At 38.4% G+C, this 15,209-nt stretch overlaps 2 protein-coding genes and 1 long non-coding RNA gene across 3 annotated transcripts; all 3 read left to right on the forward strand.

Moving 5' to 3' along the window:
- The first annotated feature begins 360 nt into the window (after positions 1-360).
- On the forward strand, positions 361-1,006 carry LOC129457430 (uncharacterized). The gene is made up of 3 exons (XR_008649253.1): positions 361-592; positions 690-743; positions 811-1,006. It is a non-coding gene; the product is annotated as an uncharacterized LOC129457430 (long non-coding RNA).
- Positions 1,007-1,201: 195 nt separating this feature from the next.
- On the forward strand, positions 1,202-9,355 carry LOC117393860 (uncharacterized). The gene is made up of 24 exons (XM_055229884.1): positions 1,202-1,347; positions 1,536-1,686; positions 1,797-1,919; positions 2,009-2,131; positions 2,215-2,254; positions 2,450-2,544; positions 2,610-2,728; positions 2,812-3,077; positions 3,407-3,509; positions 4,058-4,365; positions 4,438-4,549; positions 5,304-5,311; positions 5,977-6,065; positions 6,124-6,133; positions 6,305-6,362; positions 6,455-6,542; positions 6,623-6,742; positions 6,822-6,959; positions 7,031-7,082; positions 7,168-7,259; positions 8,153-8,271; positions 8,490-8,770; positions 8,840-8,942; positions 9,028-9,355. The coding sequence occupies exons 1-24, from the start codon at positions 1,229-1,231 to the stop codon at positions 9,353-9,355; spliced, it is 3,045 nt and encodes a 1,014-aa protein (XP_055085859.1). The 5' UTR covers positions 1,202-1,228.
- A 2,688-nt stretch (positions 9,356-12,043) lies between these two features.
- On the forward strand, positions 12,044-15,184 carry slc7a6os (solute carrier family 7 member 6 opposite strand). The gene is made up of 5 exons (XM_033984175.2): positions 12,044-12,282; positions 12,701-13,027; positions 13,408-13,611; positions 13,893-14,025; positions 14,487-15,184. The coding sequence occupies exons 1-5, from the start codon at positions 12,094-12,096 to the stop codon at positions 14,618-14,620; spliced, it is 987 nt and encodes a 328-aa protein (XP_033840066.1). The 5' UTR covers positions 12,044-12,093; the 3' UTR covers positions 14,621-15,184.
- The last annotated feature ends 25 nt before the right edge of the window (positions 15,185-15,209 follow it).

Raw genomic sequence — 15,209 nt, forward strand, 5'->3', positions numbered from 1 at the left:
AATGCAGTAGATGTTCATGTGTTAAGTGACAATTTTTATCCCTACATGTACAATCTGGAGTCTTAATTTTTTGAATAATACACATAATACTCAAACATGCATGAATTAATCGAATTTAAAAAAAAAAAAGAATAAGCCAACTCCCTAAGCTAATGATGAGGGAAGGGTTCAAAGCTATAAAAGTGGATTTGACATAATATGCCCTTTATATGGCTAGTCCAATTTTTTTTTAACACATCTCTACTTGTATGTGGTTTACTGCACGCCATAATATGATAACATATACTGAGCCTTGCCTTTACATATTTACATAGAGGAAACATCACCAAACACATGAAACATAACACTGAGGCAGCATCAACTGTACTGTTCAGAGGTAGGATCCCTTTGTTAATAATATAAAATTATCACATTTACATTACTACTTTTTCACATGAGGATATTGTCCTTTATGGCTTACAGTCTGGTCAAAATGTAACTATTTAGTTTTTCATTACTCAGGATTTTGCCGTTTTGAAAAGTGTGTTGGTGTATTTGTGTCCATATTCCAACCATTTCATTTTGATGTAGACCGATATTGTATTTATGAAAGGTAAGTTCATGATTTTTTTGAAGATAAAGTCAATCTGTGATGCTACAATTGGTTTATACTTGTGTTTCTCTTTGTTTTGTTTTTTTCATTTGATCAGACATGCTTGGATTACTGCTTATATTATTTTACTCTCAGTGTTGGGCTGAAGATGGTATGATTTTAAAATATATTTGTAAATTGATACAGGTAATTGAGTTTTTGTCTTCCTTTTATTTCAGTGTGTTTCAATCTGACAAATTATGAAATTAATATAACCATTGACAACCTATCAATAATCGACAATCCTAAAAATGTTGTGTTGTGTTCTGACTGCTCGTACGTACTGCACTGCGAGTATGCCCGGCAAACAGTCTCGTGGTTCAATGGCTCATTTGCCTGCCTCAGCGCAACTATGTCGCCCTCTGAATACTACAATCAAATATACATAACAGATCCAGGTAAGTCATTCATACGCAGTCTTTTTCACTAATATTACTACCATTTCATTTTAATTTGTTGTTTGATAATGCAACTACTCCAAACGATGGAGTTCATATGGTTTGCAAGGTTTTTTATTATTTAGTTTTGTTTTGTTTTTCCTCAACAGATACCCTGTGTGCCTTGTATGAATGCACTAATGACAAGTTAAAGTTCCTGATGAACTCTTTGAATATAGATACAGAAGGGCTGGTGGAACTTTTCTACATACGGAAGTCTTGCAAATTTATATTTAATCCACAAAGTCTCAATAATGAAATGGCTAGATTTTACATACGGTGAGTATAGCAGTCAAGTTCACAAAACATAATGGAACAACAAAAATGACAATATAGTTATAGATTATATATCCGTGCCTCTCAATGTAGTTTGTATAGACTCTGCTTTACAAATCCTCTCCGGTCTAGACAATATATAACTCACTTACGTACTTAACACACTAACATTATCCAACACTGTTTTCCAGGAAAGAGATGAAAATGATTCAGAGTGTGATTAAACCCCCAAAATCAAACTTTAAAAGCTACGATTTAAACCATATGGGTATTAATGTGATGAAGATTGATGAAGAGGACCTTAACACTACGGATCCCAGGATTGGTATCAGTGTACCACAGGTATTTCAAAGCAAAAATTCAATTTGTAATTTGGGGGAGAGGCGACACTACAGAAAAACTCCAAACATTCCAACGCAAATTGTAAATAAATATGCTGTTATTCTTTGTAGTTGTTGCCTCAGAATGAGACCTTTATTCCTGAAGTCTGGTTTCCAGCTAATGCCTTGCATGAAATCCCAGAGAAGAAGAGGGTAGTTGGCACGGTTAGCTACATGTGGCATGATCAGTTTGAGGTATGAATTGTTTATGTATAAGCATGGCTAACAGTAAAATTTGCTAGTTAGATTTATATTTATTTGCATAGTTTGATTTTCATATCTAGATGTACCCTGTCAATATCTCCTCTGTGGTCATAAGAATAGAACTGTCAGAAGGAAAACGGCTTAAGAATCTGAACACTCCTATTGAAATGGTTTTTCGTAATGTTGTGGCGAATGTTTCAGAGGTACAATAAAATGAAACAAAAAAATGCTGAATTATGACTCTTGTTTTAAAAGGTTTTAAATGTCAGTTCTTATATTTTTACAGAATGGCACAATGTTTGTTTGCCATTACTTTGATGAAAATGGTAGGTAAAAGATAATTCTGTTGTGAAAATAGGATTCAGTTAGGTATATTGTCAAAATTATTCTTGCTGTTACAGTAACAGGAAACAGGAACAGGAACAAATCTATCTTTCCTAAAAGATCAGTTTTAAAAGGAGATACATTTTGTCAACATGTAGCATGTATACTTGTTACTTTTATTAATGCATCTGTTACAGACTTTCATTGGAAAAAAGAAGGATGTAAAACTGAAATTGCATTGAGTAATATTACTTGCAGCTGCAACCATATGACACCCTTTGCGGTGTTGCTGGTAAGGTTAGCTGATTTCTAATTCTGTGTTTATTCATCCTTAACCTTTATTTACTTTTTATGCAGATTGATTTATCACAAATTGATGAAATTCATTGGCAAATACTGTCATACATAAGCTACATCGGCTGTGGACTCTCTGCTTTCTTCACTGCTTTATCCATTGTCATATTTTTATTTTCTCAGTAAGTATTTTTTGTCCTATCTGTTTTGATACAACCATGATGTCCAATACTGACTGACACAGCACATTTGATCTACTTAATAGTCAAAAGGCAGACCACTCCATTGCCATCCATGTGTCTCTGAGCGGATCCTTGTTCCTTCTCAACACCACATTTCTTCTGACTGAATGGGGGGCCACAGTGAAGCCCGACTGGGTGTGTGTGCTTGTGGCAGCTGCCATGCATTACTCACTGCTCTGCTCTTTTACATGGATGGCCTTAGAAGCAGTACATCTCTATATACTGCTAATTAAAGTGTTCAACACCAACTACAAACACTACATGCTCAAAATGTCTGTCATTGGATGGGGTAGGTTCCACAAATACTTGTATATATATATTACTTACATGCTTATATTACAGTTCTTTTTTCCTTTTATGCTGTCTAGTTTTTAGTGAACACCTTTATGTTTCCTGCAACATTACAATTAGTCTTTTCTACATTTAATGTAGTATGGGGTTCTGTCAAATTCAAACAGTGACATTTAGGAGCATATATCTTGTTTCCACTCGTGTATTCTGTTCATTTTTGTTTCATTTCTAATAGATGAAAAAATATCTGTACATTTAGCCATAGTTTTTGTCTTCAGTGATTACTTTTATTTCAGTGTTTAATCTATGTCTACTTAATAATTCCAGGCATTCCTGCTATAATTGTCTCAATCTCAGCGGGCGTGCAGAACAATCATTTCTACGGCATGAAAGAGACCATAATGGCAGATTCCAATCAGACAAGTGCCATGTGAGTACTTTAAACTTAAAGAGGAGGTATTATGCAAAATTTATTCTTTTTTTTTTACCATGTTATAACATTGTTCCCTCATCAAAAACATGTGTGAAGTGGTTTTATATGTCATCCATGCATGTTTGAGTAATCTTGTGGGCACTATTCAAACCCTCTATACAGTTAGCACGAACCAGCGATTCTTGTACAGGGCTTACCATACAAGTAAACCATGTCCCAAACAGCAATTTTTCACGATCATACAAGAGCAGGATACAAAACAATACAAAACTGTGTAGTACTTTCATTAGCGCAATGTACACTGAATGTGTTGTGATAGAAGTGAGTTAGAGTGGTGAGCAGAAGGAGGGGCAACTCAGACCATCAAAAACAAAACTGAAACCAAAAACACATTTTAATGCGTTGTTTTTGGTGGCTATAGCATTTTCAGAACAATAAAAGATGATCTAAATATATTGTGTCTTAATGAATACCCTATAAATTAATACCCCTTCTTTACAGATTATCTCTTATTTTTGTCTTGATTGTGGCCGTCTCTCTTACAGCTGCTGGATCATAGATGACTCTTATTTCTATTCTCTCAATTTGGTCTACTTCACCCTCATCTTTGTGTTCAATTCGGGCATACTGACGGCCGTGGCTTCAAGCATTTGTAAGATGAAACAGGTGTTCAGGAATGTGAAAGACAAAAAATGGAAAGATCCCAGTAGATTCAACGAGTCCTGTAAGAGCGGCTTCACTGTGCTGGGTCTCACTTGCCTCATGGGAACAACATGGGGCCTTGCGTTTCTCGGCTCAGGATACGTCAACTATCCTGTCCTCTACCTTTTCTGCATTTTCAACTCCACACAAGGTTTGCATATAGTTCTGTCATTAAATTGTGTTAGTGACTTGCTGTGACTTTTCTTCATTTGTCTGGTCTAAGGGTTCTTTATCTTCATCTGGATTTGCCTGTCAACCAACAAGCAGAGGAAGAGGAAAATGGAGGAGAAGATGGCTTCAACTCCAGCAAAGACCTCCACAACCAAAACAGAATAGTCAAATTTATGTTATCATGTGCAGCCTTTTCTCTACCTTGTGCTTAGAATTATTATTATTTTGTCAATAAACAGTGTTGATGGTTTCGAAGTGTGAAAAAACAGATGTCAGTTAGAGCAGTCATTCACAACCTGGGGGGGTCCAAACAAGATTGTGTGAATTTAAATTAAATAATGGCATGTTAATCGCTAATTATTTAATAATCATATGTTTTTATAATAACATTTAATTATTCATTAAATCCGATTTACCGGTCAATCTACGTTCCTACCCTCACCTATGGTCATGAGCTTTGGGTAATGACCGAAAGGACAAGATCGCGGATACAAGCGGCTGAAATGGGCTTCCTCCGCAGAGTGGCCGGGCGCACCCTTAGGGATAGGGTGAGGAGCTCGGTCACACGGGAGGAGCTCGGAGTAGAGCCGCTGCTCCTACACGTTGAGAGGAACCAGCTGAGGTGGCTCGGGCATCTGCTCAGGATGCCTCCTGGACGCCTCCCTAGGGAGGTGTTCTGGGCATGTCCCACCGGGAGGAGGCCCCGGGGAAGACCCAGGACACGCTGGAGGGACTATGTCTCTCGGCTGGCCTGGGAACGCCTTGGGGTCCCACCGGAGGAGCTGGAGGACGTGTCCGGGGTGAGGGAAGTCTGGGAGTCCCTGCTTAGACTGCTGCCCCCGCGACCCGGCCCCGGATAAGCGGAAGAAAATGGATGAATGGATGGATATTCATTAAATACTTTTTTTTTTACATTAGCTTCTCAGGTAAGAGAATAATGTTGTGGTCGGCAGTGTATCCAGGTTAAATGTCGTTGGGAGAAAATGGTTGGGAATTAGAGTAAACTTAAATGGTACATTTCAATGACAAAGTAATTCAAACATGAAGATATTTCAGTGTGCCCAATTAACAGAAAGTCCTCTAAGTGTTTTGATTGAATTTTGCGTAATATGAATAAAAGTTTGTAGGTATTATTGATAAAACAAAAAGAGAAATGTATCACTTGTATTTTAAAAAGCTACAGACATAGCTATAAGACACGATAGAGTCTGTCTGAACTTATTTATTTATTTAGTGTATGCGATACCCTGACTCTCTGACCTGTTAAGAAAGTGAATTTAGCAATATAAACCATGTTTCTGATAACTAAAATGCTGTCTCATTTCCCTTGTCTCAATTTCTTTTGTACATCATGGAAACCCAAGCTTTTTGAAACTTCCTCTTCCCAACTTAAAGGCATTATCTCTATTAACCTAGACACAAATTAAATAGCAATAAATTAAAATATTTGTGGACATCTAAAAAGATTATAGTATATGTTTAAAAAAAGTGTCTGAATGGAACTTCCACGTAAAACTGTAGTATGTAAAGTGGAACAATATCCTGATGTGATGCATTTCCTGTATGCAACCTGTGCGTTCACATGTGACAGTTGAGGATGTGAAACCACGTATTATGCTCATCAAGCTCAAAGACCATATTTTAATCAGTCCCAACAAGATCGCATATGGTTTTGATCCAGTGAACCATGTGGATTTCAATCGGTGTTATTATCTCTTTATTTTGCTCTTTGACCAAGCCTGCCACCGGTAAGTACTTTTATGATGTTAATTTATTTATGTCCATAACAGTTGGTGTTTAAATCCATAGTTTAACTGCAGTCATTTCTAGTTTTGGTGGTTCATTTGTCAATGGCTCCTCAAACAATATAACCACAAAAACAGTTGGCTGTTTCACAAGTTTTCTGTTTTCCTCTTTAGCACATTACTGTGAAGATGTATCATCTGAATGTCTTCGTGATCGTGGTTCCTGGACTAAGTAAGATGTGTGACTAAAAGGAATTCAAATATCAAAATGCAAAATCACTTTATTTGAAATATGATAGTTGAATGTCTCTTTTATATTGATAGATGTTATGAGAACAAAATTCGTGAATGTTCACAAAAAGGAAGAGGGGACCCAAATTTTTATTTAAAGACGTTAGAACCATCACAAGAGGTGACCCAATTAACATTAAATGCACGCAAGCTTTCTTTATAAACTTTTTTTTGGCTGTAATACATATATTTTTTATTTAGGCTAATGTGCAAATGAAGAATCATAGAGTTCAAATTCCATCGGCAGCTTTGCAGATGAGCCAAGGGGATGAGGAATATGTGCGGGTGGTGGTAACTGTCCTAAACAGCTCTTACTTTGAGGTTAGTAGCATCAATTTCAAATAATAACAATAATAATATTAATATTAATAGATCATGTTCATCATCTCAATGTTTTTAGTTAGGACCCACACCAACAAAAGCTGCTGTAAAGCCCAGCTTTGTTTTAGACAAGTCTGTCCTTGTGGTAAAGGCAGGGATCCAACGTGTTACAAACCTATCAGAGCCTGTCAGGTTGCTGTTCAAATCTCAGGAGCAGGTAAAAAAATAAATGTTGTTAAGTTTATGCTGCCTTAACTAAATAATACCAAATAAATGATTATCATCTAGGGGTTAAATGGTATCTGTGTATTTTGGAAAGATTCAGATGTTGGAGAATCAGGTGAGCTATATTTCATATTATTATTTGTTTTGTTCAGTAATGACAGCTCAATGCCAGTATGTATAACGCAGCCCATGTATTTCAGGTCACTGGAGCACAGATGGCTGTAGAACTGACTATAATGAAACAAATTTTATCTGTCGATGCAACCATCTCAGCTTCTTTGCTGTTATTGTGGTACGTCTATCAATGTATTTTTTGTGTTGTAAAAAATGGCCACATAACATGACTGAATGAGCACAGAAAATGTCGCTTTATTCGTATAGAAACAACACTAAGTCTAAAACATACACTGAAATCTAACAAAAGGGAAAAAAACAAAAACATATGGAGACCGAGCACGCACTAGCACAGCACTAGCACAGCACTAGCACAGCACTAGCAAAGCACTAGCACAGCACTAGCACAGCACTAGCACAGCACTAGCACAGCTCTGCACAAGTTAGGCAGGGCAGCTAAACTCCTATATGGCCCATTGAGCAGTATGAGACTAGTGCCCCCAGTGTGGTGCATCATCACGTATCACACATCAGCTTTTTAACTGCCACAAACATGCCACTGACCTAAGCATAAAAGTGCTATGGGAAGACCTGATGCAGGCAGCAAAGTTCCTTGTTCTATAATTGCACAACTACATAACAAAAGGGCTACAACAACAACAACAACAACAACAACAACATAGTATTTAAGACTTTGTTTAGTCCATTATTAACCCTGTGTTCTATTCACATATTCAATGTGGTATAATATTCCTGGTTATTGCCAAAGCAATAAACTGACACCTTCTAGTGGCTTTTAATCTTATTTTTTTTTTTTTAAATGAGGCCAATTACAGAGCTATTAATTACCAATGTGGGATTTTAACAGTAAAGCAGTACATCAGTAGTGTCTTTTGGGGCATTGGTGCAACTTCTGCAGCATTATGAAATATGTGTTTTCATCTCTTTCACACTTCCATCTCTTCAGTCAAATAAAGTTGGCCAGAGGAAAGCAGAATATGAAATATTATTATATATTCATATAAAATAAAATATTTGCTCTAATCCTCCACATTTCTCTCCTTGCTACAGAACCCAGCAATAACAGTGGATGTGAAAACTGCTCTGAACCTCACCTACATTAGTTACATTGGGTCAGCTTTCTCTGTTGTCTTCACTCTCATCAGCTTCTTCTTATTAATTTGTCTGCGGTAAGTATTTGATGTTAACTTAACTTTTTTTTTTTTACGTTTAAGTACATTTTTTCAGGTTTAATATACTTTTAGACACCTTTTTAGATTATTTGTCTTGCAACAACATAGCACATGATTGAGGAAGTGGAAATTGGTCAGAATTTGGCAGTCAGATGTCTCACTTTTGTTTTTTGTTTAGTTTGGTTTATAATTAACAAATTTTTTTTATCTTCTAGCCGGCGGCGTCCCGAGAAGGCCCTTGGTATTCATATTCAGTTGGCAGGGGCCATGCTGTGCCTTCACCAGAGCTTCCTGGTGTCCAGTTTGGTTCTGTGGTATATCCCAGAATTGGGTAATGGGAGACTTTGCAAAGCCTTAGGCCTTATTTTGCACTGGTCACTGCTGGCCACTTTGAGTTGGGCAGTTTTGGAAGGATTTCACCTTTACCTACTTCTGATCAGAGTCTTTAACATCTATGTACGGAAATATGTGCTCAAGATCAGTGTGTTCGGATGGGGTCAGTAGAAACAATTCTGCTTGTTAAAGTTGTTCATTAATCTCTAATGCAAATGACTGTGTTGAACAGGTTTCCCTACACTGGTTGCAGTGGTTTGTGCAATTGCAGATGTTTATGGAAAATACACTGTAAGCATAATAGATGCCGACAACCAAACCTCAATAGGACACATGTAAGTATAATAATGGACCCTAATACTGAGTAGTAGTTACTTAATAGTTATTTTTTTAATGTCCTCCCCTTTACATCTCCAATAGATGTTGGATAAGCAGCAGTGCCCCACACAACATCATAGCGACCTATGTCACCACTGTAGTCTTTCCCTGTTTGGTCATCATTTATAATGGAAGCATGCTGGGAAGGGTAGTTTGTCAGCTGTGGGGTTTGCGGAGAGCGGACTACATGGAGCGCAAACATAATTGGAAAATGCTCCAGAAGGAGAGAATAACACAGTTGTGGAAGGATGCAGTGACAGTGCTAGGCCTCAGCTGTGTGTTGGGGTTACCTTGGGGACTCTCCAGTATATCCTACATCTCTACACCAGGAATTTATGTCTTCACTGTACTGAATTCACTACAAGGTTAGTATTTATAAGTTAACTGTCTGTCTGTCTTAACATTTTCTGTGTGTTTGACAACATTTTCTCTTCCTTAGGTTTTCTTATGTTCCTGTGGTCTCTCGCTTTGAGATCTAAGTCTGAATCTGAGAACAGCTCTTCAGTCAGAGATCAATCATCATCACAAAAAATGATTGACACCAATCTCTGACAGCTAGTTGAAGAAATATGACATGGATATATTTATCAACCTTTGTAACTCCCAATCCTAAATCCTTGTTTGCTGCTATTCATTAAGATAGGGGAATACTTAAAATAATAGGCCAGTTTAAAATAAAATAATTAGGCCTTTTCTAACTGAAATACTTAGATTTTTTCTGTCAGGCCAGTGTTTGTTTTTGCTGGGGTCATACCTTCTCATGTTAGTCTGCATTTATCTTCAGAGGAGCCAGTTGCTGTGACACATCCTTCCTCGATCCTCCATCCAAAGTCCATTTTGTAGCACTCTCCCATATTCGGCTCCTCTGAAGCAGAATTGTCCTGCTAACACAAAGTACATGGTAGTCCATTCTGAGAAAACTTGGGGATGAGCGCAAACCAAAGTAATTAGGCCTGTTACTTGTCATTGTTAAAATCAAGCAAGCAAGAATTAATTAATGTCAATGTATAATAATTTTGTGTTTTGTATGTTCAAGTCTCACTTTATGGGCCACGTGTGTTGGTACAATGAGCAGTGACTAAATCCGATGCTTAATTAAATAACCATCAAATGTGGTTGTATTCCAAACTATGTGGTGCCCTGACTCAGCTCTGACTCAGTCTAACTCAATTCCACTTATTTTATAGTGAGTAGAAGGCTTTTCTGTAGCGTCACTCAACTTATCACTGCAAGTCAACTGTACACATGCTCACGGGAACTTGCAACTGACCAGGTACATGTCCAGTCTCAGTTGTTGGACATTATTAGCACTGAACATTACTGCGGAGAAGTGTTAAGAGTCATGGACCTAGTTAAATTCTATTTGGTTGACATGTAATACTGTGTGCTCACTGCTCATGTTTACCAAATAGAGGATCCATTAAGTTTTAACGCATGAAAATAAAATGAAACTTTTGAAGTGCACGTCACAAACATGTTTTCCCTGAGCCCTGGGGTGTCAGACTGGGGGGGTAAATTGTACTGTTTAGCCAGGGCCCAGTGCAGGGAGGGGCCCCTCACAAAGTCTGTGATGGGCATTTTTCTTTAAACAATATGTAGTTACGACCCAGCTCTGCCAGGATTAGGGAAGTAACAAAAACCAAGATGTTCAAACGGTATAAATCAAGTTGTAATTTAATGTGCAGGGTTGTAAACGCTAACGTAACAAAAATGGTCTAAAATATGTACACAAAGGTATAAACAAAAGAACCTAAACTAAGAAACAAAAAATAACAGGCTTAACAGATAACAAGATAACAAGTGTAGGCCTATTAAAAACGAGGGAAAAAATAAGGGACACATAACACAACACCAAACTACAAGTGTTCCAAAATAAACACGAATCACAGAAACAGAAGCCACTCACTGCTGTTTGTAGTTTTAGTTTTATGTGACAAATGAGACACAAAAACAGAACTAAACTAGTGTCTCAAACACACAAAGTTAGTCACAGAGACAAACGAGTGACTAGCAACTAAATGAGACACAGAGACAAAATGACATACTGGTCACAAAGGCTAGCAGCCCCGAGTGGGTGTGTTGAATCTCCTTAAATAGGGGAGATGACGGTAGGTGAGACACAGGATTGGCCAGGTGGGAAAAACAATCATCCAATCCACAGCGGGGGCTCACACAGCCAGGATTCAATGGGGAATGGGGACAGATTCAGTCTCTCTCTCGCACGCACACACACACAATATAGGACAGATACTAAAAGGAAAAGAGCACAAGGCCTGGGACCGTAACACAGGCCCCTCAAGATGATTTGTACGTAGAGCCTAGAATTTGGTGCAAGACCCCTATTGATGAGCCTATTAATGTTATATAAAACTTACAAAAAATATTGGATACAATTTATTAAAAGCAGTGGCTCATTTTACAACTTGACAAAATGGGCCTGGGTTTGAAAAGTGATACATTGTATATTTTGTAACTTCTTTTTATAATGACACCTTTTCACAACCTGGGAGCCATGGGGTGGTTGTCAAACAGGTACGTTGTCAACCTGCTTTATATAGCCACCCCAGGGATCTAATGTTTGATGTTATCATACATTAGGTTTAATATTCTGTTTCTTCTGCCCTACTATTGTTCCAATCACACAAAGTTGTCTTTAACAACTTCTGATCACAATAACAGACTATCTGAAAATGTAGTCTGACCCATTTCAAGCAAGGGCTTCAAGTTTCGATTTAATATGTGTTTGACATCTGTGAGATGTTCTGATTATGAGCAACATGACTGCCTTTTGCCTTTTATTCTTTTATTTGTGCATTGTGATGATGATGATGATGATGATGATGACGATGAAGGCTAGGCTAGTAAATTATATTTACATAATTTACTTCCATTTTAATATTTTCTCCCACATATTCACTTTTTTTTTTTAAGCTGGTGCATAAAAAAAACTATATACCGGTAATGTTAAGTTATCGTTCCCAAAACGGATTTGTAATTTCCAGAGAAATGTCCAAATGAGGCGGAGTGTGCGCTCTCGCTTCAGTCCCTCTTCTCTGCTCACATCCAGACAGACACAGACACAGACACAGACACTCAGACAGAGCCATCATGGACCCAAACACAACCATTCTACGAGTGAAAAGAAAGCGGGGAACTGACCCGGCAGATGCACTGCTGCTGGCCTGTAAGCGGATCCGTCCGGAGTCTTCTCAGAGCCCCAGTGAAACGGTACCAGAACCTCGAGAGGAGGAGGTGGAAAACTCCGTGTTCAAACTCGTGGCGACTGTAGCAACACAGGTAAGAGGCCCGCAGCTAGCAGCGATGTTACTGCTGGTGAAACGTCAACAAATGACATCCGATAACGCCAAGTATGCATTTGATAATATTTCTGCGGATACGCAATACATTTACCATTACATTTATGCTATTTCGCCCACACACGAATAACTAAAACGCGACGGCTAACAGCTAGTGCTGCTAACTGTTGTTAGCTTTGTAGCTTGCGATGGCGATAATAGCTCGAGCCATCATTATCTGCCTCATCCTGTTTACTTGTTTTTAAATGGGCCCGGTGCGTTCGAAAACCATTTAAAACTGCGCTTTTAAAATATAATCTGTTTTAATGTAGTTGATGTCTTCGTATTATATAAGTTGACGTTCTGTTCTTTAGTAAAAAATGTCATTTTCAGAGTGAAACAGAATTGTGTGTTGACAGGATGCTCCAGTCCAAACTCAGGTGCGACAGGCCTTGGCCCGGCCCCGCATGGCGCACGCTCTTCGTCCCTCTGCTGCCAGTTCACAGCGCATCATTGGGGATCTCCGCAGCTCCAAGTGGAGCACCAGGCGCGAGGAGCGCTACAGGCTGATCTCCAGTCACCGCACGGCAGTGTCTACCCCAACTGAGCAGCAGAACCCCCCCACAGATGCTGCACAGAGTGGAATGGACAACACTAAAGGACAGGGCAAAAGTTGGGCTCTTGGAGAGATTCAGGTGGTCGATTTGCTACATGAAGATGCACAGGACCAGGATAAGTCCGGAAAGGTGAGAGCTTTATTGAGCTCCGGATCAAAAGTCAGTAACTTTCAGGTTGTGGCTAGACATGCCAGAAGTCCATATAGATAGATTAGCAAAAACAATATAAAAGGGTACACCAAAGAGCACTGGAATGATAGAACCTGATGGGTCACTACTCATTATTGGTACATATCAGTGTCAGGTGAACTTGGCTTTCATTTTAAGGTGCTCTAAGTTAACATCCATTGGTTTAACATTAGGCTAACTGAAAACTCTAAGATGTGACACAATCCCAAGCCCTATGTGTTAAATCCTGTTTGTTTTGTTGGATCCTCATTCAGCGGAAAATAATTAAATTAATGTAGTGTTTGCCGTGATTGATATCTACTGTATTTGTGTTTTACCAGACACTGACAGATCCTGAGGTGGTCCTATGTAACAACACTAAGATGCTCCGTGAGCGGTTGTCCGTTTCTGGAGAAGGTCTTGGTGGAGAGCATCGGGAGCATGAAGATGACTACGTCTATGATCTGTACTACCAGGAAACAGCCACACCTGGGTGGATCCAGGACATCCTGTCTGTCAGGGCCTATGCAGACGAGGGAGAACTGGTGTGTGTGGATGGATGGACACGCAGATGAATGAGATGAATGAGGCTCATGTCGGAGTGAGTGACTGATTCAAATGGTGTTGCTGTAGAATAGCTTTTTATGATGGACATATTAGACCGATATTCAGGATACTTTAATCAACTGAGCCTGAATTCGATTATTAGTCTAGTAATACCAACTACAGTTGTTTTCTTTTCCCACTATATTCTTAAACAAGTCATAAGAAATTCATTATCTTCTGTAAACAACAAAAAAATTATCTCACAAATCCCATTTTCCAGGTACCTGATCTTGTAGTTCATGAAGAAGAGGTGTATGAGGATGAGGATGATGAGAATGAAGAAGGCAACTGGAGGAATGACTATCCCGATGAAGACAGTGATGAAGATAGTGACCGGGAGGAGCGCTATGGAGGTGAGCATTTCTCAGTTTTGGATCTTTTATAAATAAGGCCCCTCATCTAGTGAATAAAAAGAGTTCATCAACATCTAGACTTCAACAGTCTCCCTTCAAACACTCCTCACTGTTCTCACTTCTGAGTGTGTACTCTTTACTGTGGAGGTGCACAGTGTTTACTTTCAGTTCCATATAAATGACTGATTTGACTTGGAAAGCTGCATATATATGTTTCAGGCCACTGTTGTACTTTATAAATGGCTTTAGAAATGAGGTCCCAGGATTCAGGGAGAAGGATACTACATTTTAAATGAAAACAAAGATTTTTGTGGTAAGGTTAATGTTAAGAAAAAAAAGTTTTAAAACTGTTTCTATGTGACACATTACTGTATTTACTTTTTGAAAAATGGGATGCAGTTGAATCAAGAAACGTTACAAACTTAAAATAGCTTATATAATTAACTTAATTCATCTTTCAGGTTACTGGGAGGAGGAGCACTCGTACAGCCGGAGGAGCTGGGAGCAGTACCAAAGGGAGATGCTGCACGAACTCGGCCGATGCGGTGAAGATGAAGATGACGAAGAGGATGGAGACAAATACGACTCAGATTAAAGAAATGATCAGTTGACTTTGTTTTCAATTTACACCAACCTTAAAAACATCTATGAGAGGGAGGACTAGTAACTAGGACGATACCATAAAAATACTTTAAAAATCAGCATTCCATTAGTTCCATTGGCTTCATATATCAGCTAGTATTGACTTCACTTTAAGCATGTTTATTTGGCTTAAGTCCTTCCTCTGAATTGTATAGATGCTGAGGTAGGTGCCTGAATCCTTTTATATTGTTGAGTGAATTTTGGTATGGGTGTTTGAAGTATGCGTTACAAAAATGTTGCACAGTTGTGTGATATGCTTCGTATGCTTTGTGATGTTCAAACTTGAGTTAGCGAGATGTATTGGCCCGCTGCGTGGTTGCAAATTTGCCTGTTTGCATTGTTCGTGCATGGTAGAGTGTTAACGTATTGTGTGTGCTAGGTAATGCATAATGTGTAAATGTGTTCTCTTTAAGGTATGGACCGTTTCTTTTGAATGCTTGTTGAATTAAACTGTTTTTGTATATATGTACATGTGTATAAAAAGCTTTCAAAATAAAACTTCTTTGGTTTTATTGCACATGACTACTGTTGTATAGATCATT

The sequence above is a fragment of the Periophthalmus magnuspinnatus genome, chromosome 3 (genome assembly GCF_009829125.3).
Source record: "Periophthalmus magnuspinnatus isolate fPerMag1 chromosome 3, fPerMag1.2.pri, whole genome shotgun sequence".
Classification (NCBI taxonomy): Eukaryota; Metazoa; Chordata; class Actinopteri; order Gobiiformes; family Gobiidae; genus Periophthalmus; species Periophthalmus magnuspinnatus.

Excerpts from the sequence above, each read along its gene's own strand:
- LOC117393860 (XM_055229884.1), top strand. The coding sequence starts at position 1,229 with ATGAACTCTTTGAATATAGATACAGAAGGGCTGGTGGAACTTTTCTAC. Across the intron at positions 6,363-6,454 it reads GATCGTGGTTCCTGGACTAA|ATGTTATGAGAACAAAATTC; the intron begins GTAAGATGTGTG and ends TTATATTGATAG. Across the intron at positions 6,543-6,622 it reads CGTTAGAACCATCACAAGAG|GCTAATGTGCAAATGAAGAA; the intron begins GTGACCCAATTA and ends TTTTTTATTTAG.
- slc7a6os (XM_033984175.2), top strand. The coding sequence starts at position 12,094 with ATGGACCCAAACACAACCATTCTACGAGTGAAAAGAAAGCGGGGAACT. Across the intron at positions 12,283-12,700 it reads TGGCGACTGTAGCAACACAG|GATGCTCCAGTCCAAACTCA; the intron begins GTAAGAGGCCCG and ends GTGTGTTGACAG. Across the intron at positions 14,026-14,486 it reads CCGGGAGGAGCGCTATGGAG|GTTACTGGGAGGAGGAGCAC; the intron begins GTGAGCATTTCT and ends TTCATCTTTCAG.